Raw genomic sequence first — 25918 nt, 5'->3', positions numbered from 1 at the left:
AGGTTTTTTATGGGCTTTCTTGCCATAAAGCAGCGCGATTTGTGAATATATTTGTTCCGACATAAATCTTAATCAATGTAGTCCACCATAAAAAGCATTTCACATCACTAGCGTTTCAGTGGGTTTTCAATACTGCTAATGCAGTCCTGCAAGTACATCAAACTTTGCTATGTATAATTGATTAGTCTGGGAGGGAATATTTATTTTAGTATGTCTCAGTGTTAAATGGTCAAATGAAGCTAAATCATATGACAGTGTTTCTCTTTTTTTAAAATTAATTTTTAGAATAATTAAGCCAAATTAAATTGTAACCTTATAAAATGTTGAATTTCTTGGGTGTGTGGACTAACTGCAAGGAGTTAAGTGTTCTCTCTATTAATCAGCACATCTAGAATGCAAGTGCACAAAAATATTGTCTTTATATTAAAACTTGCATTTGAAGGAGCAAACAAACTATGCAAAAACTCTAGCTTGCAACCATTTCAGAGATGTTGATATATATGCCATGTTTATGCAATGATTATTTTCATCAGTTGAATGTTACTTGTTTATGATAGATTGATAACAACTTGGCAACGTAACTGGAACATCTGGGATAGATTGAAAATCAAAAATCTAAATTCAGACTATTTCCTACATAGTTTTTTGTATTAATTCAGAATTTTCTATCCTCAATAAAACCTTTTTGAAAATAGAGAATCAGTTGCAAGGCAGGTAACTCTTATAGACATGAGAGCTATTTAAATAAATGTGTTTCAGTGACTTTGCCATGCTAGATTGGATCTGCATTTTATTTTATTTTTCTCCATCAGACAGCTTGCAAAACTTAAATAATGAACTCATTCTTCTGTGTTTAGTATACTATTGCTAGATGGCGCAGGCGATGTTTATATATATGTATATATATTTTTTTTTAATGTCTAGCAAAAGCTGTAATTGGTTCATTACTGTGGTACTTAATAACTTTAAAAGAAATTCAGCCTCCAGCCAATTACAGCTTATGTTAGAGATTATTTTCATCATTATCTAACAAGAGCTCTGATTGGTTTGTTTATGTTTTATGCACCAGTTTGACATGGAATACTAATTGGTTTTTTGCATGTTTTCTTTCTGTTCCGAGGCCTCACCAACCAGTAAGGGATCTATGGCTACATTGCCCACCCTCTACCCTACAGGGCAACTGCCTACCATCATGGTAAACACAGAATTTACCTTTCTTTGTCATCCAGGCACAATTCTCTTGACTTATGTTGCTTTAGGGACAGGGGCAGCTATTAAATAGTCCTCTATTCTGAAGTGTAGATAGGTGATGGGTCAAGCGAAACTTATGAAATTCTTAAGATGTTCATCAGTTTAAAATCCTCAGAGCTGTTTGAGTGCAAATGAGAAGGGGGGATCTAGTAGGCAAGGAGGGAACAATATCAGTGAGTGTATCATTGAATCTGTCTTGAAATTTCAATGATACATCATATCATCGTGAGATTTTAATTTATTGCACCTTATCTCAGCATGCATAGATGTTATTGAAATTCGTACACTTAAAAATTTTGAATGAAGAGTGACAAAGATTGGGGAAGTTTTCTTCAACTAGATGGCAATCGTCTGTCAAAAACAAAACAAAAAGCAACAAAAGTCCCAGACTTACTTACAATAATATATTCCTCTATCATCATTATATCGTAGCAATTGACTTCTCGGCTGTAGACTGTAGATATGTGCTTTGCTTCATGATGTTTTATATATATATATATATACACAGGACATTTCTTATTTCAGCTTGTAGTTCGTCAAATTTTTAAAAATCACAAGAGTTGTGTACCTTGTAAAATCGGGTATGCTTAATTTAATGCACTTATTCGTTGTCACCTGTATGTAAGAGTTGTATATTCTGCATTCTTATTATCTTGATACACTTTGTAGATGGAATCAAGAGTTATATATATTCTTGAATATTTATAGATATGTAATATGAAAAAAATTGGATTGGCATATCTGTTGATTTTTATTTTTTTTTTTTGAAATATTTTTCACCAACCATAATTCTCAAATTGACTGTAATTATTAAATGATTAGGCTTTTGACACATTGAAATTAAAGATTTCAATTAATATATATGAATCTTAATTAAAGTGGGTCCATCTAAAAGAAGACAGGAAGCTCTCTTCGTATATAGTCAGATATGCTTGCATCGCTTGTTTTTTTTTATGGCTCATGGCTTCTTTGATTATAATTTTTAATAATGACAAGATAAATTTGGCTGTTTCAGATTCCCGACAGAGCTTATGGATGGTCAGGGGGGGTCCTCACAAATGCAAGTAAACTCTTTCATGTTCTTGCTTTTGTTCAAAGCAAGCTTGTGAATCATCCGACAAAAACAGAACTTGTCAGCGCTGCAATATTATAGAGTCCATTTGCTTCTTGTATTCGTACAAAGCAAGCTTTATAATTAACCTGTGCTGGCTTTCTAGACGAAAACATTTCATCATTTAGTTTTTTTTATTTCACAAATTATGAGAATTTATAAGAGTTATCTTGTTTTGATGTATATTATTTCAAAATCTGACAGGACCTAGAAAAACACTGCTTCCTCTAAATTACAATGTCATTGTCAGCATATTGTTGGAAGCAGGTCAAGTCGTTTTTGTCATAAGAGCTTCAAAACTGGTTCATTAAAGCACATTAAAGACCCGGTAAAAGGAAGAAAGGATATTGCCAATGATGTGATGACAAAGTTCTAATTTTATTATTAACAAAAGACCCTACAGCAGAATTGGTACATTTCACAAGAATTATACTCCCTCAAGCAGACTGAAAATTCAGAATTTCAAATTATCACCATTTACTTGAGGACATCAGGGCTTGAAATTAGCGAGAAATACTCGCAAAATGCGAGTACATTTGAAAAATAACGAGTAAAAATAGTGGACACTCGAAAATTTTAGCGAGTGGTGATTTACAAACTATGATCGTATCGTATCCGTTTTATACGGTAATGCGCCATTCGCTTTTCTTAAACTTGCACTCTGAATCATACAAACGCTTACATGAACGATCGATTTCAACAACCGTTTCTATCCGGATTTTTCTTTTACGATTTTTAAGAAACTCGGAGTCAAACAAATGCTTTAGAGGTCGACATCGCATTATGATGAAAAATACATGTGCCACGAGTCCTGTTCACCTATAGGGGTGATTAAATTGAATTCTAAGTATGAGGTTTTTGTTATTCATTGATCTAAGAAGAAAAAAAAGTCGAAGTCTATGTTTTACCAAGTCTTCCGGTAGTTATTTTTATCAGAATCATGAGAATGTCCTATCTAAATTAATTTACTGTCATATTGAGGTCGGGTTGTAGTGATGACACGAGTGCACTGCTCACCGCGTAGACGATTATCAAAAAAGTCCATGGGGCTCATGATCGTGCTGCTTATAAAACCATGAGTCCCGGATGCGCTTTGAAAAATCACTAGTGACAACTCTGATGTGGCATGAAATTGGACCTGCGGTAAACAGGTTGTGGATTAGAGGTGCGATAAACAAGAGACCTAAACATGACTTACGTAACTTAGTGTCTTGTCCAAACGATGCCTGTTGACCCACAAGGCTCAGTAATGCATAATGATGGGGAAAATACTTGTAATTGATTTTAAAAAAAAAACATGAAAAAAGAGCACTGCTTCATTATTTTTATTTTAGCTTGTAGGTTTTCATTTTAGCCTGTGGATTTTTTACCCACAGGCTAAAATTAGCCTGTGGTAGAAAAAGTTAATTTCGACCCCTGGGACATGCGCGATGTTTCTGATACTTTCTCTAAAATCCTTTTTTCATCTACTCAATATGAGAAGTTCTTGTATAATTTCTAAACTAGGTTTCAATTTTATGTTGTATTAATGTTACCATACTTTGAATATCAGACTTGGTAGCTCTACCATGGTTAAATCACCTAACTAGTAATGCAAGGGTCCTAAGTTTGATACCCTATCAGTCTAAATATTTCGCTTTCCTTCTTTGCTACAGTAAAGTTCATTTATACAACTTCCTGGTAATATACTCCAAGATTTTTTGTAGAAATGAGATAGAATACAAGTGAATTGTATATGAAATGTCTTGAAAAATTATACATTATTGAGAAACATCACGTATGGCCTTAAAATTTAAAATTCTGTTTATGATAGATGAACGTTTGAATAAGCTCTGGAAATATTTTGTCTTAACGAATTAGATAGAAATATAGCAATTTCCCTTCAGAAATCATGCTATTTTCACTGTGAAGAAAAGACCATAATGGCAAAATCAATGTAGCAGGATTAGTGCATATATCATACAACCCACGATAAAGGATATGAACAAAAATCCGTCATTTCCACCATCACCCCCCCAGACATTGTGATAATTCGTAGGTTTCCTTCCTAAAAGTGATTATTTCACAAACAGTCTTGACAGGAAATTTAAAAAAAAACCACTTGCGAGTGGTTTTAGATATGTTTTTTTTTCACCTGTCTTAGGTCATGTGTCTAGTGGAAATACCCCTGAAAACCACCCTGATTACCAATGTAGTAATAATGCAGCATGTCTGACTCATCATGCAACAAACATTGATATTGTTTTATTAGCAAATGGCCCCTTAATATTGCGTTGATGAGGGGCCCTATGTCCCATTATATGTATTATATCTTGAGATATTTTTTTACTTGAAAAATTGTCCAGAGGTGAAAAAAATTGATTACAAAATTTTTAAAGTTTTCTTGAAAACACACTATGCTTTCTGTTTAATTGATATTTAGCATTTCAACTTTCACTTGAATCTTTTACAATATCATGGTTTATGCAATAAGTTTTTAATAGACTCGGTAACAGTTATGTTTAAAATCATGCCGCTTCATGCTTTTGAATGTATTTCACAGTAGTGTAATTATAGATGCAATAATGCAATTCATGTAAAAAATTTGTCATTGATATATAATATTGTAACTTGATACTGTTAATAAATTGTTCTGTAAATTAATTTCAGGAAGCCTCTTTATGGTTAATAGTTGATCTGAAGTTCAATCTTTCTGTGTATTTAGGGACACCCATATCTTGCCGGTTCTGTTCCCACCCCCACATCTATTTCCTACAACCCCTACGTAGGGATGCAGACCGTTTCTGTGACTCCACCATCCGTTAGTGAGTCTGCCTCCCAGCCAATCTCCGGTGTCATCCAGGCTGCGACTTCGATAGCCCAGAATAAACTAACCCGGCCAGACAGACTAGAGGTGAGATGATTGTGTCAACTGTTTTTGACCAATCAAAATGTGTTATCTGTGTACAATATAGGGCAGTATTTGTGTTTACTATAGAAGATTGCTTTGTATTTTGAGGAGTATTGTCCCCTTTATTTCTAGGGGGAGACTTTCCTGTTTGGAATTTTTGCAAATTAAAAAAGTATAAAGTGATTTTTTTTAAATGCTGGTGGGTTGATAGTGAATAATTAAATAAAGGAGACAAAATACAAAGAAAGCATGTCTAGTATTGTACTGCTATTTTAGTATATGATGAGTATATATACCTTATGATCTATAAATAGTATATGATGAGTATATACGTACCTTATGATCTATAAATAGTATATGACCTCTACATGGCAAATTCCCCTGTACACAATAGCTTGTCACAATAACCTTCATATAAAACAACAGTAGTGCTCGTATTGGACTCTATTCCAATAGGACAATTGGAATGTATCTCTTCCTAGCAATGACATGTATCTACCAGTTTATACCCAAAAACCAGTGTAACATTTCTGAATCTCCTGGAAAACTGACTCTGGCCTTGACATACGATGACCTTTCCACCTTAAGGTTTTCAAAGTTTGGATTTCTTTAGGGGTGCTGATGAGAACCTTCTTATTAAAACATACTCTACAATATCTTGCTCTCACTTTACAACAATTGCAACATTGAGAGAGTTTTTCGTAGGGCTTGAAGATAGAATTAACACCTGCCTACAGAGGTCACTTGATTAGATGCTGCTCACTTCTAAGCTTTTCACATCTAAAAGCTTCCAGTAATTCACCTTAACAGGGTGACATGGTCTGCGCAGTTCCTTAGGACTCATTGTAACCCCCAAAAAGAGTAGGAAGAGTTGTGAGAAGTATATAAATGTATCACAGAAGAACTAAAAATAAATTTCTGGACTAATTCTGATCATGATTCATTCATATGGATTCCATTATGATAAATGTCGAAGAAGGAATTGTTCAAAATTGGTTTCCACATTAAAGAACTTGATCTAGAGTATTGCTTTAATTTCTGTATTTCATCATATCTTATGTTGAAACATAGTACGAATGTGACTCTTCTCTCTTGGAGGTTGTAATAGTCGGGAATGGCTCTGACTACAGATCCCCGTTTAGGGTCCACTTGCTGTTTTGTATAAGGGTTTCTGGTGTGATTTCATTTTCTGTAGTTCTTTCAGATGTAGTGGGGGTAGATATGAGGTAAATTTCTTCAGCTATTGCCAATAATATAACCCTGCTCTTACATGTCAAAACTTCACAAAAATAATGGCCAACATTTTCTCGTGATGGATTGTGTATATGCTTACATGAGTTTTAACCCCTTCATTTTTTCTCTCTCTGCCTTGGTTGCTGCCAAGCTTCATCTTTGAGCAGAAGTATTCAAAAAAAGAATTCATTTTAATTTCTTTCTTTTTTTTTAATATGCTTGCTCTTGCTTTTTTGTACCAAAAATTCATTTTATTCTAACTTTGGAGGAGAAAAAAAGAAATGAAGGGGTTTAGACAATTGCGGGCTGTTATCAGAGAAAGAAAGAGGAAATGTTTGTACCGGTAGTAGCTAATGTTATTGTTTTGGCCTTTTTTGAATGCTTTTGCAGGTATGTCGAGAGTTTCAGAGAGGGTCTTGCACGCGACAGCCCAGCGAATGTCGCTATGCACACCCCCCAGATAATGTAACAGTCGAGACGTGCGAGAACCAGGTGACCGTTTGTATGGACTTTATTAAGGGGAAGTGTACACGAGATTCGTGTAAATATTTCCACCCGCCCCCACATTTACAGGCCCAGATCAAAGCAGCACAACAAAGAGCTAACTCCTCTGCAGCACATGCTCTGGTAGGCTTCTCTCCCAGGTCTTGTCAAAATCAGAGAGGACGTTTTACTGCAGCAGCCAATATGTTTTACTCTTCAATTTGACAATCTCGAAATTTCTACATTTTAACATTTCATTGAATGTGAATCTGTTCAAGAACTTCAAGTATGGTGATAATTTCTTGAAAGTTTATTTTCTATTCTGCATTCATTTTAGGCTGGAAAACAAAATAATTGTGGGCCAAAATTGTTGAATTTAAGTATATGGGATGCTGAGAAAATGTAAAGAGTTATAATCTTTTATCTAGAAAAGAAACATTTTTTGAAGAGAAGTCCTCTGATTTTGAAAAGAGCTTCCATTTCTAAGCTAGTGTGAAGATGTAAAGTAGTTGTTCTGGTGATAATTGTGATTTATCAATAACACTTTTAACTCTGACTGTTTGGAATGTGAAAATAATGAAATTGGACAGATTGAGTTGAATTATTTGCATCTTCACATTGAGACTCCTTCTGCTTGTAAACGACTCTTTCCCTGTAGTCTCTGTTTTCCTATGCATAAATGCTAATCAATGTACTCCTTTTTTTGGCTTTTTGTAGTTTGACTTTGTAATTAGAATTGTAATATTTTCAGTTTTTTGTTATTTCTTCTTTGTGGTCTGTGCCATTGCATTCCAGATGTCCATCATTTTCTCCATTAGTCACTTTTGATTGAAATGCCAGACATCATAAAAGGACAAAATATTTATTCACCAGGCAAAAGAAGGGAATCTGAATTTCAGTATTACAAGAAGAGAATTTGAATTTTGGCAATGCTTTTGCATGATCACATTAAGCTATGCGGAATGATTTTGTGAAAACTTTTTAACACTGTGAATTGGGTCAGGGTTATTTTTAGAACCTTAGACTTGACCTTTGAACCCTTTCCTATCATTTTAATTCACGACTACTCTACCTGGGAAAAGGCACAAAATCTGCTAATTTTTTTAATTTTCTCTCCTTCCTTTAATTTCTACAGCACCCAAAAGCTTTAATGCTAAGTTAGATTTAGAAGAAGCACTGTCCCTAGATCATAGATGTCAAGTTTAATACCTCTAGAGTTCTAAAAATGCAACATAGTAATTGCTCACAAATACTTTACTCTGGGACTTTCTTTGTTATTGGGTAGGTTATGCCCAATTTCATTAAAATTGAAATATTTTGCCTTGTACCAAGTATAGCAGAAAACTATGCCAGTTATCCACTTCATTTCCACTGTCATAGATAAGATAGTGAAAGTTCAAAACTTGACATGTATGATGTAATCTTTAACTGCAAAAAGAAACAAATCTGCCTGACCTCTCACCCTGACCTCTATAGATATGGCCAGTCAATTTGCAAAGCTTTTTTTTTTTTATCTTTTATTTGTATTGATTTTGCTGCTTTTTACTTTAAAATGACATGTGCATTGACACTTTGATGTTAAAAAAAAGAAAAGAGAAAATAATGTGTAGTAAAAACAAATTAAATATCTTTAACAAAAAATTGCTTTTGCTGGCCATTACATTTGCTACAACTACTGTGCGTGCACTCTGAACTCCGCTTAACCCTTTAGAAATACCTTTTGAAATATATATTCTTTCTTCTCACGGCACCGTGTACCAAAAAAATCCTAATGAAGAATAAAATCAAGTCCAAAGTCTGACTAGTTTTTGCAGATCGACTGTTACAATTTCCCTAGTCAAATTTGTCCTCCAGGGGGCTCTGCAATGAAGGCCAAGTCAGTGACCCAAAATTTCAGCATGCCAGAACTGGTTTGATTGGTTGATAAAAAAAAATGACATACTCTTACTTGTAGCTGTTTTTTGATTGGTTGTATTGTTTGACAACAACAGGTTATCTCTGATATGCTTCGATGTGATTGGTGACTTTTTTTAATATATTATCACTTGGTGATAAAAATTACATATATTCTATGTATTAAGCTTGAGCTTTCCTTAGTTGGATTTTGTCAGTATTTATACAACCTAGATGTAAACAAAAACAAACTGCTTTGATACACCAGCCTCTGATGTTGACGTCACTGCACACAGCCAAACAAACGGGATGAGTATGAACAACGTTTAAAGATACCCTTTTGATGTTATTGACATTTGTTTCAAAGGAATTGGTAAAGAAAGAAAAATAGTATAGGGCCTATGTTGATATATTTGAAATGTGATCATTTCTTTGAAAAGGTGATTAAAAAATCAATATTTTGTTTTTATCTTTTTCACTATTGATTTTTCAAGAGTGAGCCTCTAGAAGAAATGTTTAGGGATAACTGAACCAAGATTTGATTCAAAGTGCAGGTATTAACACATCCATTTTCAGCTTCAAAAGAAACTCGTTAAATTCAAATTTTGATTAATTCTTTTTTGCGCATTAAAACATCTAAACATTTCCGCTGTATGCAGTATTAGATCCGCTGTATGCAGTATTAGATGAACACCACTTTTAGCTTCTTAAACACGAGAAACGTTATATGAGATGGTAATGCTGAACAAATTTGGTGACTAGAGCATCATTAAAGTGTTGGAATTTGGTGGCATGGGATTATACCAAAGCTTTCATTACTTTCAGTACTTTGATTTTAAGATTGGAAGCATTTTTAATTCAACCTTTTCATTGAAAAATTCAAGCATTACATGAAATATACTCTCAGAAGACTTAATACCACAATGTTTTTCCTTGATAGATTAAGATTTATCATCATGACCCCAGAATCTTTAAAGAGAAAGAACCTTTAAAGATTTATCAGGTTTTTTTCCCCGAGTCTGTTGTAACCCAAGATCCTCAGTGAGTGCACTGAACATGAAAAAAAAAAAAAAAAAACTATTAGGGAGAAAGTGGCACAGCACTGAATTTGCTTGTGCTTAAAGGTAATGCAGAATTGTCTGTTAAGGTAACATTGTCTGTTAAGGTAACTTTGTCTGTTAAGGTAACATTGTCTGTTAAGGTAACTTTGTCTGTTAAGGTAACATTGTCTGTTAAGGTAACTTTATCACTTCTGTAACTAAACATGAGGTGAGCAAGTTTAATGACACAACAAGGAGCATGGTCAAAGTTTGCCATACTGTGTCAACATTTATCTTCACACAATTCCAAAGAGAATAAAGAAATTCAATACTCATAAAATCCCTTACATAGGCAGTCTGTCTGTTATATCTGTCTGTAGGAAAGAAATATCGATGCACTGTTAAACCCTCCACTAGTGTTTTAGATTCTATAAAATCTCCAGGAGGCCGACGAGGAGGCCTGAAATTTTAACAGATATAATGTAGTTGTTCTGTTATCTGAGGAGCGATGAAAACTCCTCAACCTCCGATAGATTAACTGGGGTTTTACTTGGAAAAATCAAATGTGAAAAAGATTAAAAGAGTTTTTGTTTGAATCTGTTTTGACAAACAGTAATGAAATTAAGCATTAATTTTGTGATTTTGTTTTTCTTTTGCTCATTCTAAACAGAGTAGAGGTACAAGAATTTACTCAATAGCACTTGTTAATTGAGTTGTAAAATGTTTAGAATGGGCAATCATTAGCATTTTAAAATTTATATGAAATTAGTGCTATCAAGCAGGTGTGATTTGACTGTTTATTTGCACCAAAAAAAGCCCAGCTGTTCTTTTTTTTATTAGTTAATTGAATTAGATACTGAATTAATTTGAGTATTTTCTATTGGACATTTCTTGGAATTATTTCAAGTGTGGGCTTTCTGTATAAATTTTGTTTCAGGTGTAAGATGAGACAGACTGTGATGTTATAAATCTCCTTTTTTTCTTTTTATTTGCAGCTTATTATTTAATGGTCACATTTCAACAGCAAACCAAAAAACATTTTTTCCTTGACCGAACCACAATTTGAAGAAAAATTAAAACACAACTTTTTTAGATTTGAACTTGTAGAGAAAATTTCTTACTTTTCTTTGTGCATGAAATGAGTACCTATCTCTCTGGCACTTTCGTATGTTTTTAGTTTGTGATATTCTAACAAGTGGTGGGAACAATGACATACATACTGTAGATCAACAAAAAATTTAACATTTTTTTTTAATACCTCAGTAGATTTTAACTTTTACAAAATATATCTTTTTTTTTCAGACAGGCATGATGTCAAAATTCTTTACTTCAGCTTTATTAATTTTTTTATTTTTTTATTTTTTTTCTTAAACATCAATTATATGATTTTAGACAAGACTGGAAAAAAAAACTCAATGCATGAAGACTGACATTTTTACCGATGGTGCTGTTTCTTTTTTTATTTTCATTTACCCATCATGCCTTGTTGCCGCTTGCTGTTGTCATGTGCTGCCACCCTGCCATGCCGCCATTTCATTGGCCGAAATCGCCATGTGCTCTGCATACTAATTAGCCGCAAGTGGTAGAGGTCATTACGAGCAAGAAGCGACCTCGAGAAATCGCTGATGATCTAGTACTGGTACTATATCCCATCATGCTTTGCATGTAGCTGTAGTCTGCTTCAGAAAAACTTGCACAGTCACATGACAGTCACCTTGACAACAGATTAGTTTCTTTGATATTGAGGCTTGATTTTTCCAAACATTTGTATTTGTATAGCTTTTAATATCTAGAGAACAATTGATTCTGAGACAATTGGAGAAGGAGAACTCTTTTTGTTAAAGAATCATGTGATGAGATCTTGGAGTGTCGCTACATTTGTGAAGCATAAGCACTGTACACACCTTCTGCATGAAAAAAAACTAAATGATTGTATATTTCTGTGTCTTCTCTTAGAAAGTAAATCCAACAAAAAAAAAAAAACAATTTGTCATGTGATTATGCAAATTGAATGCAGAAAAAATATAAGTTAAAGTGTTGAAAATTAAAATTCATTATATTTGGGGAAAGTAGTAACATTCTTGAAATGAAGAATTCTTTTATACATATATTGCTTGAATATTATATTTCTCTGAATCAGTTTTCATAAACGAAATATATCCTCGTACAAGTTTGCCTGTCAATTTCTATACTATTTATTAGATATTTAGTTCTGTATTTTGCACTCAACACATATTGGGTTGGACTGAGTTCTTGAACAAAAGTGCATTTTGGGTGTTTTGGGCATTAAAATTTTATTTTCTGATGTATTAACTTTTTATGTATGCTAATCAACAATACTTTCTTTTATTTTGGCTCTGGGCAATACAAAAAACATTCCAACTCCCTAAGATTTATATACTCGAAATATTTAAGTTGGTAGGTGCATGTTAGGAGTATGTTAGGCTTATACTTTGTTGCTTTTTGGGAGACAGGTGAATATCGAGTACTAACCAAAAGGTTTTCCTTTGTATTTAGCAAAGCCCAGTGTCTCAAGTGATTCCTTATAAGCGTGTTGCTATGGCAGATGGCAAAACTGGACTACCAATGTACCAGCCTGGTGTTAATCCACTTATGTTCCAACAACACATGGCTATGCCTTTCCAGCAAGGGGGATTTTTCCCAGGCACTGTAGCATGTAAGTTTCCTTCAACTTTTTAAGTGTGCAAGTCATTTCTAAGTAGTTCAAAATTTGATTTATTTTTTATTTTATTTTTGGTGCTGATGCACATTATAGTACTAGAAAAAGAAAAAGAATTTGAACTGTAAATCCTGTAGATTCCTTGTTTCTTGATGAAAATGAAATAGTGTAGATCAGTAAAAAGCAAAGTATTTTGCTATGAAAAATCAAATTTTAAATTGTTATGAATGATCAGCACAATTAAATAACAGCCTTTGTACAAGATGTATAAACTTTTTTGCCTTAATAATCATCATGTCCATTAGCCAAATTGATTCCAGTTAAGACATTAGCATGGCATGATCTTGCAGGCTTTTTTTTATTAATCAATTTAATTATATTTTACATGTTGCCTGATTTTTACAAATTAGATGAATATTCCTTGATAACCATTGGCTTGTGTACAAACATATTTCTGAAAGTAGACTCAGTATTTGAGCTTTGTGATATTTTTTTGCATCGATCATTCTGTGCTGAATAAGATTTTGAGCTGTTGAGTTGAAGACATTGGACTCTTATCAAAATTTCTCTTAAAGCATCTTTTCATTTAATGGAAATTAAAGGACTATGTAATTGATACTCAAAGTTTGTTGAAAGATCAAAAAAATGAAAATGAAAGACAAAAAAAACTCTGCACATTTTAAAACTTTCAAAATGTCGGAATGATCAAATATTTGGAGTAGATTTTTTTGAGAAATTTTATGTAATATGTCAAAACATTAAAAAAAAATAAAGGATGCATTGAGAGAGACAATAGGCATTGAGCTGATCCCATGAAATTTCATCCTTTTAATTGCTTGCCATATTTGCTTTTCATGTTTACTCTCAATGGCTCAGTGGCCCGTTAATTAACATAAGACTCGTCTATGGTCTTGTCGGACTGTAAATGGGCAACCTGATCCTCGCGTGATCACAGCGTCATAATCAAAATTGGTGCGAGTAAAGCTGCCGGTTTGTGCTTATGGAAATCATATCAGAGGACTTCCAAAGCAGCTAGAATGTCGCAAATTAAAAATGTGGAATTGATGAATAAATTAATCCACAATGCTGAATTGATATGTTGGCAAATTCAGATTGCATCAATTGAAGAGTGAACCCTGTTCACAAATTTTAGATATATATATATATATATATATATATATATATATATATATATATATGGTATATTGGTAATTAAAAGTTTTCTCAAACATCCCATGATTGAATTGTATAACCAATTTTGATTGAATGTTTTAATTGTACAATTTCTTTGAAAAGGGGAATGTTAAAAACTTAGATGTGCTTCCATTTGACTGTGTTGGGGGGTGGGGAGTAAGAACATTTGTAACTGTGAAGTCCTCTGATGAGTGGCAGTAATTAATGAGGCTGTTTTTTGTTGCTCAGTCAAAAGTGCTCCACAAACCACAGTTTATCCTGGCGGTTCGCCATCTCCAGCTCTGTCTCTTCAACAGCAATATGTTCCCGTGTCAAGTGAGTGGTCTCCCTTTATCTCTATCTCTCTATACGTAACACAGGACATCAGTACATGTAGACAGGGCATTTTACTTGCACTGGAAGAACATTTCTGAGTTTCTCTAAATTCCAACCAAAGTCTGTTAGTTTTATCTGTTTATTTTGGACTATGTAGATGTAGTGGAAGACAAGTCCAGAGAATTGGGCTGGTGTCTTTACTGTTTCAAGAATCACTAATTTTACTAACATTTATTTACTGGTAGTGTTGCACTTGTAATATCAGTATATTTGATTTCTGTGCCTAAGTATCATTTGGAATGATTTATATGCATGTTTCTCATGCCTATATGTGTTGTGATTTTTGGATTCAGTGGGATGTACGTATATTAAAATTACTTTTTAAAAAAAATTAATCTTCTCTTTAGTGAGAAAATTTCACTTTGGAATTTCTTTTCTCAAGATGGGCAAGAATATTGTGATCCCACTGAGTCAGGATAAGTCATGTATACTGATTATTATTTGTTCACTAATTTTTTTTTTTACTTTCCAGCACAAATTTAATTGACTTTTTATAATGTTTTTCTTTTTTCTCTTTTTTATTTTTTTTATTTAACCTGTGTGCTTATTAACTCGCTTTGGTCACCTGCATGCGGTTTTCAAATAAAATCGCTTTCATCATGTGCACGTAACTCTGGTCATGAAAACTAAAATCCGACGTAACAGTGCCATTGGTTCTCCCCCCTGCCGTGCCTGAAGCAGTGGTGACGGCCCCTGCTGCCGCCAGTTTGATTCCTACTAACGCTCATAACGTCAATTATTTTGACTCCAATCAGCAGGTAACGTGCGCCAGGCTTTGTGTGTGTAGTCATGGCAACCATTTTACAGTAGTTCAAAAAGCCAAGCATGTTTATGGCAGCTTTGACATGATTTGTCAGAGAAGAAGCCCAAAAAAAAAATGGAAATAGAACTTCTCTGTCATAGCCAGTCTTGACTTTTTGAATGCTGGATTTAATTGGGGGAACAAAAATATTGGCCATGACTGACACAAGGAGATCACTGCAGTTTTATCTATCCCATGATTCCTGTCACCATAGATATTGCAGCATAGTGTCTCAGTTCAAAAGATAAAAGCTAGAAAGCCATAACCATATTTTTCATTTTCAGCTGAAAATCCAAGAAAGAAATGGCATTTGTTACTAGAGAGCTAGGCAAAACAGTTTCTGTCATTGTTGTCTTATTCTGCAAGCTTTTTTTTTCATGATGCTAAGTGACATTTTACAGACGCTAGGAATTCCAACCGACAGCTTGCTGATTAGTTTTCTTGCAATTCTTTGAAATTCTTTCAAAATAAACGCTATCAACCTTCCTGATGTGTGACTGATGTTAGATGGGTTTGATATTTGAAGAAAAGTGCAGGTGGGCATTAAAGACATTGAAATTTTTCAGTGATGAGCCCAGACAATTTGATCACTTCACAAATTCTTGAAATCTTGTTTGTATATCATGTTCAGAAGGAAAAAAATAGAAGACATTGAGCTAGGGTATGATATCTAGTGAAATAAAATTGTCTGGTTGAAAGGGAACTTGTATACTCTATAGAGGAGTTACGATAGCTGTGATAATTTCTTTGTTTCTGATTCATAAAAGCATAACAGTAGGTTCAGACTTACACCTATTACACTTGCACTGAAATTATCAACCATGACACATAAATAACTATGGCATGTATAACTTGTAACAAGCATCTTGGTGCATGATGTGATTTGAGAAACTGACCTGAAATATGTATATGTTGTGTGACAATTATTGTACATGCCAGAATAGACTTTTGGTTTTTTGTTGTCATGGTGATGGGAATCTTGGGAATTACGAAATATAATTTTACTAACTGCATCGTGTATTTGTAAAATTAAACCAATAATATCTTAATATCTCCCATGCATGCTTTTTAAGTTTTCACAGTACAATCTTAACGTTGCATCAGCATTATTTTTGGTTGCATTCTCTGCTAAATCAAAGATGAGTAGAAAGAAGGAAATCCTTTAATGTTTACTGATATTATTTTGCTTCAGTAGCTATGACTAAAATTCCTTTATATTTACTGATTTCTGCTAATTTAGATATTGAGATTCCTTTTATATCCATGAGCTAGAACATTAGTAGAGAGTTCACACTCCCTACTAAGTTCAGCCTCTCCTTCCCCTCCCTGTGACAGTGGATGGGGAGGAGTGTGGTGTTATGGAGATTTCACTACCTTTACAGTTGCTGGACACCCTCCCAGTGTGCCTCGATTTTAAGATGGGGCGGTGTAGTCGGCCGTTGTGCGACAAGGTGCACATCTTGCAAGGTAAGAATCGATTTAGTAAAAATCCAGCATAATTAACTTGTTGGAACATTAAAAATATTCAAGTGCTGCTGCAACAATGGTTTTTCCATGGACTTTTAAAAATGGAATGTAATTCATCAATTGCCACAAACTTCTGGAGAAATGAAGTCAAAATTCCTGTAATCACAATTACGATTAATAAGATATTGGATGGGTGATTATTTTATCAGATGTAATGTGTTTTACAAACAATGGTGCATTTTCTTGTCCTTGAATTTATGAGTTCTTGTAATGGTAAAACAAACAATAATTTTCAATCTCAGTTCACTCAAGTATGAAAGCTACGGAAATTTGTGGCTTAACAGTGAAAGTAGAAATCATGAATTTCACATTAAACTGGCTTGACTTTGTTGATGTGACCACTTTTTCCCTCTCTGATTTTCAGACTATGTTGAAGTGACGGATGGACGCGTTGCTGTGTGTCGTGATGCAGTTCGTGGGAGGTGCTCACGACCCATGTGCAAATACTACCATATCCCTGTCACCCTTCCACCCTCTAAATGATGGGGATCTTCAAATACTATCATACACCAAGCAATGGGAGTCTTCTATAAAGGGACACAAAACACACCACACAAATATTTATTTTGATTTCTTCAAAGGCAGTATTGGGACAAGATCCTGTACCACAAAGAATGGAAAAGTGAAAGTTGATTTCATTTTCAAATTCTCCAGTTGCCATAGTTACCCAGTACCAGTGGTGCTAAAGCATATCATACTGACTTCTGTTTCCGATTGTTTTAGACCAATGCATGTCTCGGCTTCTTTTGCTCTCTTCACATCTGTGTATAATTGTGTTGAATTGTATTTTAGCTCAATTTTCTTTATACACAAACTCTCCACAGAAGTAGAGTCATATCAGAGAAGTTTCGTGTTTTAAACTTTGTTCCAAATTTTTTCATTTTCCAATGGTAAATAACCAAACATGTGATATATTTACTTTTTCACACTTTTATTCACTACGCAAATGTTTTAGATAATCGGGGCTGAGAAAGACATTTTTTACAATGAATAATCGCTTTTCGCTTAGAACTTTTAGCCGCACTCCCAGGGCTGCTGTATGGGGCTATATATAGCTATAAAGGTCATGACCTCTCGTGGAAACAAAGTCATAGTCAATAGAAATCTTGATCTCTTGATTATGGTGCATATGTATTCATTATAATATATATATCCTGTTTGTTTTGTTATTTCGTCAAGATGATTAGTTGACCAGACTTTGATTTCACGAGACAAACTCCAGATGACCATTGTACATAACGAAAAACGCACCCATCCTTGGCTTGAACATATAGTCTATGAATTGAATGTTTGTGTCACATATTTTAAACTGTGAATCTATATTTAGAGTCGTTATAGGTCTAGTTTTTAGTTTCGTGAATTGTTGTAAAATTATATATATTTTGATGATATGAAAGTGCAATTTTATAAGGTGCACACTAATACTGTTATATGAACAATTTTTTTTTTTCAAAATATGTGCCATATAATTTTTTTCTTTTGATCTTTTAAAAAAAGAAAAAGATTTAAAGTTGCTGACATTTATGTCCCAGATAATGCCACTTAAATTCTGTCAAGCTTTGATATGGTCAGCCATGTTGGAGAAATAGTGCTGTAGATGGGTAATGAAATCCCACAAATGACCTTAACCTTGGTCAAGGTTAGTGCTGTTTCCTGTGTTTGGGTAGAGGGGTTCTGAACCCAGCCACCAGATGTAGCTAAGTAGTGCACCAAATACCTACACAAAACTTGCAGCAAACATGTGCCATATTTGGAAATGTTAACCTACTTAGAGGTTACAGATACACCCCAATATTGACTGCTAATATAAAATCTTTATGAATATCTTCCAAAAATGAAAAAAAAAACCTAACCATATTTTTTTTGTCAAGTAATATGATAATATATGTTTCTTATCGTGATCATGTGATTGGTGCATGTTGTCAAGTCATGTGACTTAATTCAACCATTCTGAGAATTTTTCATGATGTGATTTTTTCCATGTGTGTCGATTAATGATCAGTATGGATCAGAAAGAAACTTGTGTTCATGTAAATATATCAATGATATATATATATATGTAGTGTGTATATTTTATTGTCTCAGTACCAAATTATACTAAGGACTTTTCTATGATGCTAAGTGCTGGGAAGTAGATTAATGGATCTATTTTATGGGTTTAATGGGGAAAGATGTTTCTTCCAAAAAAGATTACATAATTTGAGAAAGATGAGAAATACACAGGGTAAAACTGAAGGACACCACAGAGAAGAATCCAGACACATTAAGGTTTTATGCATAATAGTTTTATCATCTGTATACTTTCACTTTTGATATAATGGCATATGTAATTTTACTTTCACTCTTATCTGTAAGGAGGAAGAAAAACATGGGGGTTTCCATTTTATACTGTATAATTTGTCTTTCCATTGTTAAAATTTTTTGCATTTTTCTTGTTGCAGTTGAAAGATATATATGATTGTTTCTTCTTTTTTTTTTTTGAAAAAAAAATCATTGGCTGACTTCTAGCGTTACTGAATTAACAAAGAAAGGGAGAAGTACTTTGATTGCATGCAGATTGAAACCAGTGGGGCATATGAACTACAAACTTACATAAAATATGCTAACATTCTTCATTAAGCTTCATGATGGACTACAAAGGAATGATTCACTGTTTCATTATTTGTGATAATAAGTATTCAATTTTAACTTTGTTATGTGACTTGTAATGAATATTGTCATCATCATGTTTAACATTTTTAAATGACAGAAAATCTTTGCTCATAGTTCTAAAACAGTCACAGGCATTATTTTTTCCCCCTTTTTTATCTTCACACATTTTGCAAAATATTGTGAATAAGAGGCATTTTAGCTATTTTTTAAGATTACTTTTAATGCAGAATTGCAATGGTGTTTTGATGTAGACTATGAGCAAAGATGATTGATGGACATATGATAAAGTTTTCTGTATAAGATTTATACAGATTACAGAAGGGTGTGTTTGACACATGATTATGCAGATTAAGTTTGCCTATGGACATTTTATAAAACTGTGTTTTTGAATGGACATGTAATGTTCTCTCGAGATATTTTTCCACTCTAGTTTTAGGTTTGTGTTGAGAAATGTATTTTTTCTAGTTTGTTATATGTATTCTTAGACCGATAGTTGACAAAACATGCAAACTGTGTATTTTTCCAAATAATGGACTCAAATCATTGCCATGGGAACCAGAAATTGTATTCAGTATTCTGCTATCAGTATTCATTCCATCCACGAACCATCAACTAGTAAAAATTAATTTTTCTACTTTGGAAGAAAAAAATTCAAGGAAGTGATTAAATCTTCCCAAATGATTTGAGTCCAGTCATTTTACATGTAATCCTCTATGCTGAATTCTGAGGGTTGATTTTGGTGTCCGAGCAACATGGTAGAGCAAAGGTAACACCTGCCATTCTTGCAACCTTGCAACAGGATATTGTGCAGCCTGCATTATTTAAGACAATGCTCTAACCAAGAAACATTGGCATTGATGAAGTTGCCAGCATTGGCTCTATTAATTTAATGCAGTGTTGCTGAGTAGATTTACCAGTTGCTGACACAGATGTTGCTGTTGCTTTGTCATGTTTCTTTAGCTTTCTGAGGGTGACTAGTTTAATGCTTAATGACAAGCTTTGTGTGAGCCATGTAACTGCAGAACTGTTCAACAGTTCACAAGCCAGCAGACAGACAAGCATCATCTAATCTCAACAAACTTTTTCTTTTCCTTTGCATTTTTTTTTTATTTTTAGACCCAAAAAAAAAAAAGAAGAGAAAGACTCCTCTACCCTGCTATGTGTATTTAACCACACAGATTGTGTTTTTATTGCATGAAAGTATATGTAGACTTCATTAACTCATTCAGAATCAACTCCGGTGATGGATTTTAAATTGTAAATTTTTTTTATCGTATGATACATATATATTTACGTATATATACATATATATTTCTTGGTTTAGAAAATATTTCAGATTGTGTAAATTTTGGCCGCACACCCCAGGTCACTATTTCATCTGACGCTATTATCATGTAGATTTGCTTGTGCTTTTGTGCTGGGCGGGGTCCCATGTGTTTGGGACTCTCCCCTTCCATTCGCTTACTATTGTGTTTTGTCTGCATAGCTTCGGAGGCTCTTAAAGAGACGCCATTTACCAAACTCAAAAATATAATCCTAAATATACCGACTGTGTTGTCCTCTTTATTGTGCGTGTGTATATATAGTATCTCACATCTTCTGGTCACTGTTACCATAGTAACGTCATGGTTACGTGTAAATAGTTTCTTTTGAAATCAATTTTTTTTCTTTGTTGTCTGAATTTTCGCTGTATTGTTTCATTGTCTCACTTTTTGGCTCCTTGGACAACTTCAGTGAATGAACGCTAAGATTTATTCACCTATCAATCGAAAATTAAGAACGAGTCCGAACATTCGGCAAGCTTTCAAAAGATATTGACGTTAGAAAAGTAAGACAAATTTTCCAAAACTTTCTGACAGAAAATGTGAGAATCAAACTAAAATAGGCAATGAATAGATGGAATTGAAATCCTACGTCTTTGTGATGTATTTTCTTGATTTACCGGTGATTTTCTAAAAAGCGCTGCCTATCTTCGTCTTTTGAATCTTGACTCAAGGTGAATCGCATTTAACACTGCACAGCTTATTCTGCCATTCTAGTTAAAAAGTTACAAACTTTTTGCCATTTCTATATATAACGACACTAACTGTCGCTAAACAGTTCAACAACACCCGTTGGCTGAGCAAATGAACAACTGGCCAATCAGAAGTTCTGTTCTTATTTGGTGCTGATCATTAAAATGGTTTCTCAGTATACAAGTTTGATTCGTTTGTTTTACAAGGTGCTAGATAATTTTTTATTTTAAGAAAGAAAGAAAAAACATGTATGAAGTGAAACAATCTATAATGAAAAAATGCACAAATATATGGAGACGCTGATGACTGCTATAAAAGTGTTGTTAACTAATGTTGGAATCAAATTGGCGAGTGTGGGAATTCTTTCCATGTCCAGTTTGATTCCGGCCCGTCTCTGTAGAACTAGACCAAGCCTTTTTGAGTTGTTGCACTTCTCGTTACGTTGGTGGCACAAGGAGGTATTTTGGGGACTCATACTATTATGGCTTTTTATACAAGGGCTGAGCTGAGTAGCTTCAGTAAACGTTGCTTTTTTTTAATTACTGCGCTGTGTCTGTGCGAGATGTTTATAGTTCTTGCTCTCATTATATATAGCAATTTTTTTATTACCAACAAAGGATAATTTTGCTTTTTTGTATCTTTTTTATCTAGCACTTAGCAGGCAAGATGTATTTAAAATAGGAAATCATTACCCCCAATTCACTAACTTAGTTGCGTTTTTTACAGAATTTTTCCCCAAGAAGTTTTGTTGTATTTTTGTTATATATGATCTCATTTGGTGCTAAATGTTCCACGAACATGACTAATTTCTTGGAAAAGTGATCTCGATGTAAGTGCGTTTCCCGAAATATTTCCTAGTGCCAATGATGTAATGAGTATTGTGATAGTACTTAACCATCTCTTCGCCTATTGGCTGCTAGGTAATCTGCAATGCTGGGCAACCAATCACAAGCTTCCGCTGCTTCGACGTAGCCAATCTAATGATTGGTGTGTAGCCGGAACTAGCCAATCCCAGCATGCCTTAGATTTGCACTCTAAAAAGCCGCATTTATAAGTGTTCGTGTTGCGATACTATGTGGGAGAAGCCAAAGGCTTATGTCTTCCAAGTCTTGTGTCATATTTTTTCCTACGAGTCAAAACTCGAAAAAAGATCTTTATATCATTATTTATGGACAAAATGTGAGTTATTTCAAGGAGAGTCGCAATTGTTTATGATTTTGTTACAAGATATTTGTAAATAGATATTTTTGGTTTATGGATATTCCTTTTTTTAATTCCAAAAATAAGTTCAACAAATTGTTGTAGTCAATAAACTTATTTTTGAAAAGAAATTTGGAAGCTGTATGAACACAAAGTTTCACCTGTCTAGGGATGTGCAAGATTCAGAGCATTCACAAGAGGTGGGATTAAAATCTCAGTCATTGTGATGCTGTTGAAAAATTCACTGCACTCACGAAAGGTGACTTTGTAAAGGCAAGAATATTTGTGTATTGTTTTACGTTTTTCACTCGAGTAGAGATGTCGCCAGATTTAGGTGAAGTGCCACATATTTTGGCTAATGTATGGCATTAAGGGTCATAGCAGTAAGGACTCTTTATCGTGTGAATGCCTATCGTTTTTTAAAGTCGTGTCCGAAAGACCTGTGAATTTAATTTTTGACGCTTGGCGAAGGAACAGTTACTATTTTAATCGTCTCAAGATTTGATGCGATGCCGGGATCGAGAATCGAACCACTGGGCTACTGGTCAGGCAAGACTTTACTACTGTGGTGTATTTATGGTTAACTTGTGAACATCTTGGGCGAGGCGAGTTTGACTACGATATCGTTTATTTTTGCATTTGTTACAGTGGTGTATTTAATATGGACGTCAGAACAAGCACAATGATACTAATGAGTAGTTAGGGTTTGTATGGTACGAGGAAGTCGACACCAGTGGAAACGCGTAGTACGCAATAGGCATCGGAACAATATAGCAGTGTTTGACGTATACTAAAATATAGAAAGCTAGCACCAGATATGAACAGTACCCACTCATTGTATCCTGTATTTATGGTTTGAACCCGACCCCCACGATTCCAGTACTGCAAAAAACCTTAACTCACGGTCGCGAATTATTGCGGTGGGTTGTTTTTTCTATTACGAAGAATATACTGAATCGTTTCAGATCAAACATGACATGAAATGTGAATTTTACTTGAGGAATGTCTAGATTGCAGAAACAATGGAAGGTTAGGGTAATTTGCATAGTTGGCTAAACCTAAATTTTAAAAATCAATTATGTACCGATTATATTGTGATTCCATTGTTTTATATACCATATAATGGAAACATATTTAGATTTTATAGTAAGGTATTACCTTTATCGAGAAATAAAATATATTGAAACAACACGCTTATTACAGACTAAATATTGGGAAATTTAAAGTTTTTGTAATATTCTCTATATTTGCTCTGTGTTGAATTTCCCACTGATTTTGTCAGTAATAAAGCTTGATTGTTTCTTTGTATTTTATTTTTCTATGAAGATAATGAACAGCGATCAACCTCACAAATCAGACAAAATTAAGAGACGGAGCCAGAGATGGGATCAGGTACCTAGGAGGAGTAAGCCAATCCCTGTTGATCGGTCAGAAGGTAAACGGAGTATTCCGTACTCAAAATTGGTATGTAAAAAATGGCCTAGCAATTCGTATGAAACCCGTCAGACGGCATTCGATTCAGTGTTCGCAAATTAGACCATTATATCTGCCATAGAATTTGCGAAGTGTTAACTTGAATGAGTCTATTAAAAAAAAAAACTTTTAAGATCTGCTTATTTGTCAGTAGCCTGCCTCGATTTAGCAATATGTGGAAGAACCTCGTGGCATAAGGACAATAACAGTTTGTGTTAGTTATCGAGGCTCCCTAATACAAATACATTACATTTATTACTTTATAAATCAAAGAAAGAAATTGCTGCTGACAGCCATTTCTGTAAACAATTCGATCAATTCCAATAAAAAGAAATGGAGTGTATAAACTTATTATTTAATACATGTAGCACACTTTTTCATTGGTTGAAAAATTATTGGAATATCGTATTCAACGGAAAAAAGATGGCCGGAACTACTTTCTATTGGAATGTTGGGGATTCCTCTGGATGCTTCGTATTTAAATATAGATAAGGGATGAAAAGAAAACCTTAACAATTCTATCGATCTGTATAAATTTATTAAACAAAAACAAACAAATATCAAATATAAATGATAATTATGCAAAATGAAATAATCATGGCTATTTGAGGACACCCACCCTCCCCCCAAATATAACAGCACACGTCTGCTTCTGCAATACCGGGCTGAGAGTAAAATGTATTCAACTGGGGATGACAAAAGTCCAGTTTGCACCTTGTGACAACTTCCTTCATGTCACGAACCCAAATACCAGATACACCGCACACTGCCTCAGAGATACTGCAATATCGTAGCCCTTAACGACTATGGTTTCGAACTCCGGCATAATATGTTTATGCACCGAAACGAGGCTTCCGTACGACGTTACAGCAGCTGCCTTAGAAATTCACTGATAAAACTCGAAAAAACCCTCTGTAACACTCACTTGTCCACCTGGAAGCCGTGACAACTCTCAAGCGAACCCTCCCTGGCATCCCATGATTATGTACTATTCTCTTTAGAGAAGTCGAGAGGCATAGCCTTCATAGTCGATGAAGGCTATGCCCCTCGACTTCTCTAAAGAGAATAGATTATGCACGTGCCCCACGCTTTCCGTTAGTACCGACATCGAACTTTTGCACTTATTTCCAGTTCCACTCAATAAAATTCCAGCAATTTTCTCTCAACAGGACTTATCTCCAACTCATCCTTTCAAAACTGCATTCTTCGGTCCACAAGAAACCCGTTTGCTCAACAGTAAACAACAGTTCGTGGAAGTCGCCATTAGGCCTAACAGATTTAGGGTTTTTTCAAAGTTTTGTATTCACAAATTACTACGCCCATCTCGAAATGACATAGAATGTAGTCCAAGAATAACTCGTTAATTCAACTAAAATCATATAATGTTTTATCATTTAAAGTCAATGTTTTAAAATATTAAATGATAAGGAATGAATTTATTATTTTTTCGTTGAATGGAGGTATTCCACGAAAAAAAAAGAAAGACGGAGAACTTTTGCATCATGCGCTTCGCGCAATGATGAAGTGTTCCGTCTTTTTTTTTTTTTTTTCGTGGAATTCCTCTATCCAACGAAAAAATGATAATTTCATTCCTTAAGGCATATAATTTTCATTACAAAACCTTTGTCAGCCATTTTGTCATGATACTGGAGACAAATATTCTGAATTGTGTTTGTTTACGTCCCTTCGATAATTTTTCACTCGTATTTAGACGTCACCAGCTGTATGTTAAGTACCACACATTTAGACCTACGTTTGGTGCTTACTGTCGTAGCAGAGTGTTCTTCATCAACCAACGCCTACCACATGTTTTTATGACATTTCTACCAACTTTTTTTAATGATGAAAGTAAAAAAAAAACCCACTAAATATAAAAGTATATGTGCCGTATTAAACAGTATTTTGTTTGATGTTAAAAACTAGACCAAAGTTTTGTCAGCATGATGAACTATGAAAGATAATACGATTTGACAATTTCGACAAATTATATACGGGTAAAGGTGAAGAAAACGAACAATGATCAATCTCATAACTCCTATAAGCAATACAAAATAGAGAGAGTTGGACAGACACGGACCCCTGGATATACCAGAGGGGGA

The 25918-nt window shown here is 34.2% G+C and overlaps 1 protein-coding gene across 50 annotated transcripts in view; it reads left to right on the top strand.

Moving 5' to 3' along the window:
• LOC125658761 (muscleblind-like protein 1) overlaps positions 1-22477 on the top strand; it is a 126377-nt gene extending 103900 nt beyond the window's left edge. For 24 of the 50 annotated variants that reach the window (XM_056150085.1, XM_056150079.1, XM_056150071.1 and 21 more), the window contains 8 exons: positions 1121-1195; positions 2267-2311; positions 5067-5255; positions 6876-7112; positions 11475-11540; positions 12419-12578; positions 14004-14090; positions 14796-16328. In XM_056150085.1, coding sequence (XP_056006060.1) covers positions 1121-1195; positions 2267-2311; positions 5067-5255; positions 6876-7112; positions 11475-11540; positions 12419-12578; positions 14004-14090; positions 14796-15037 — 1101 coding nt within the window. In that variant the 3' untranslated portion in view covers positions 15038-16328. Of the gene's footprint in view, positions 1-1120; positions 1196-2266; positions 2312-5066; positions 5256-6875; positions 7113-11474; positions 11541-12418; positions 12579-14003 lie in introns of all 50 variants that reach the window. The other 26 variants (XM_056150100.1, XM_056150096.1, XM_056150097.1 and 23 more) reach the window with 10 other exon arrangements.
• The last annotated feature ends 3441 nt before the right edge of the window (positions 22478-25918 follow it).

This window comes from Ostrea edulis, chromosome 9 (assembly GCF_947568905.1).
Source record: "Ostrea edulis chromosome 9, xbOstEdul1.1, whole genome shotgun sequence".
NCBI classification, from domain to species: Eukaryota; Metazoa; Mollusca; class Bivalvia; order Ostreida; family Ostreidae; genus Ostrea; species Ostrea edulis.
The sequence above is the reverse complement of the archived record's forward strand: the minus strand, read 5'-3'. Positions and strand labels throughout refer to the sequence as shown.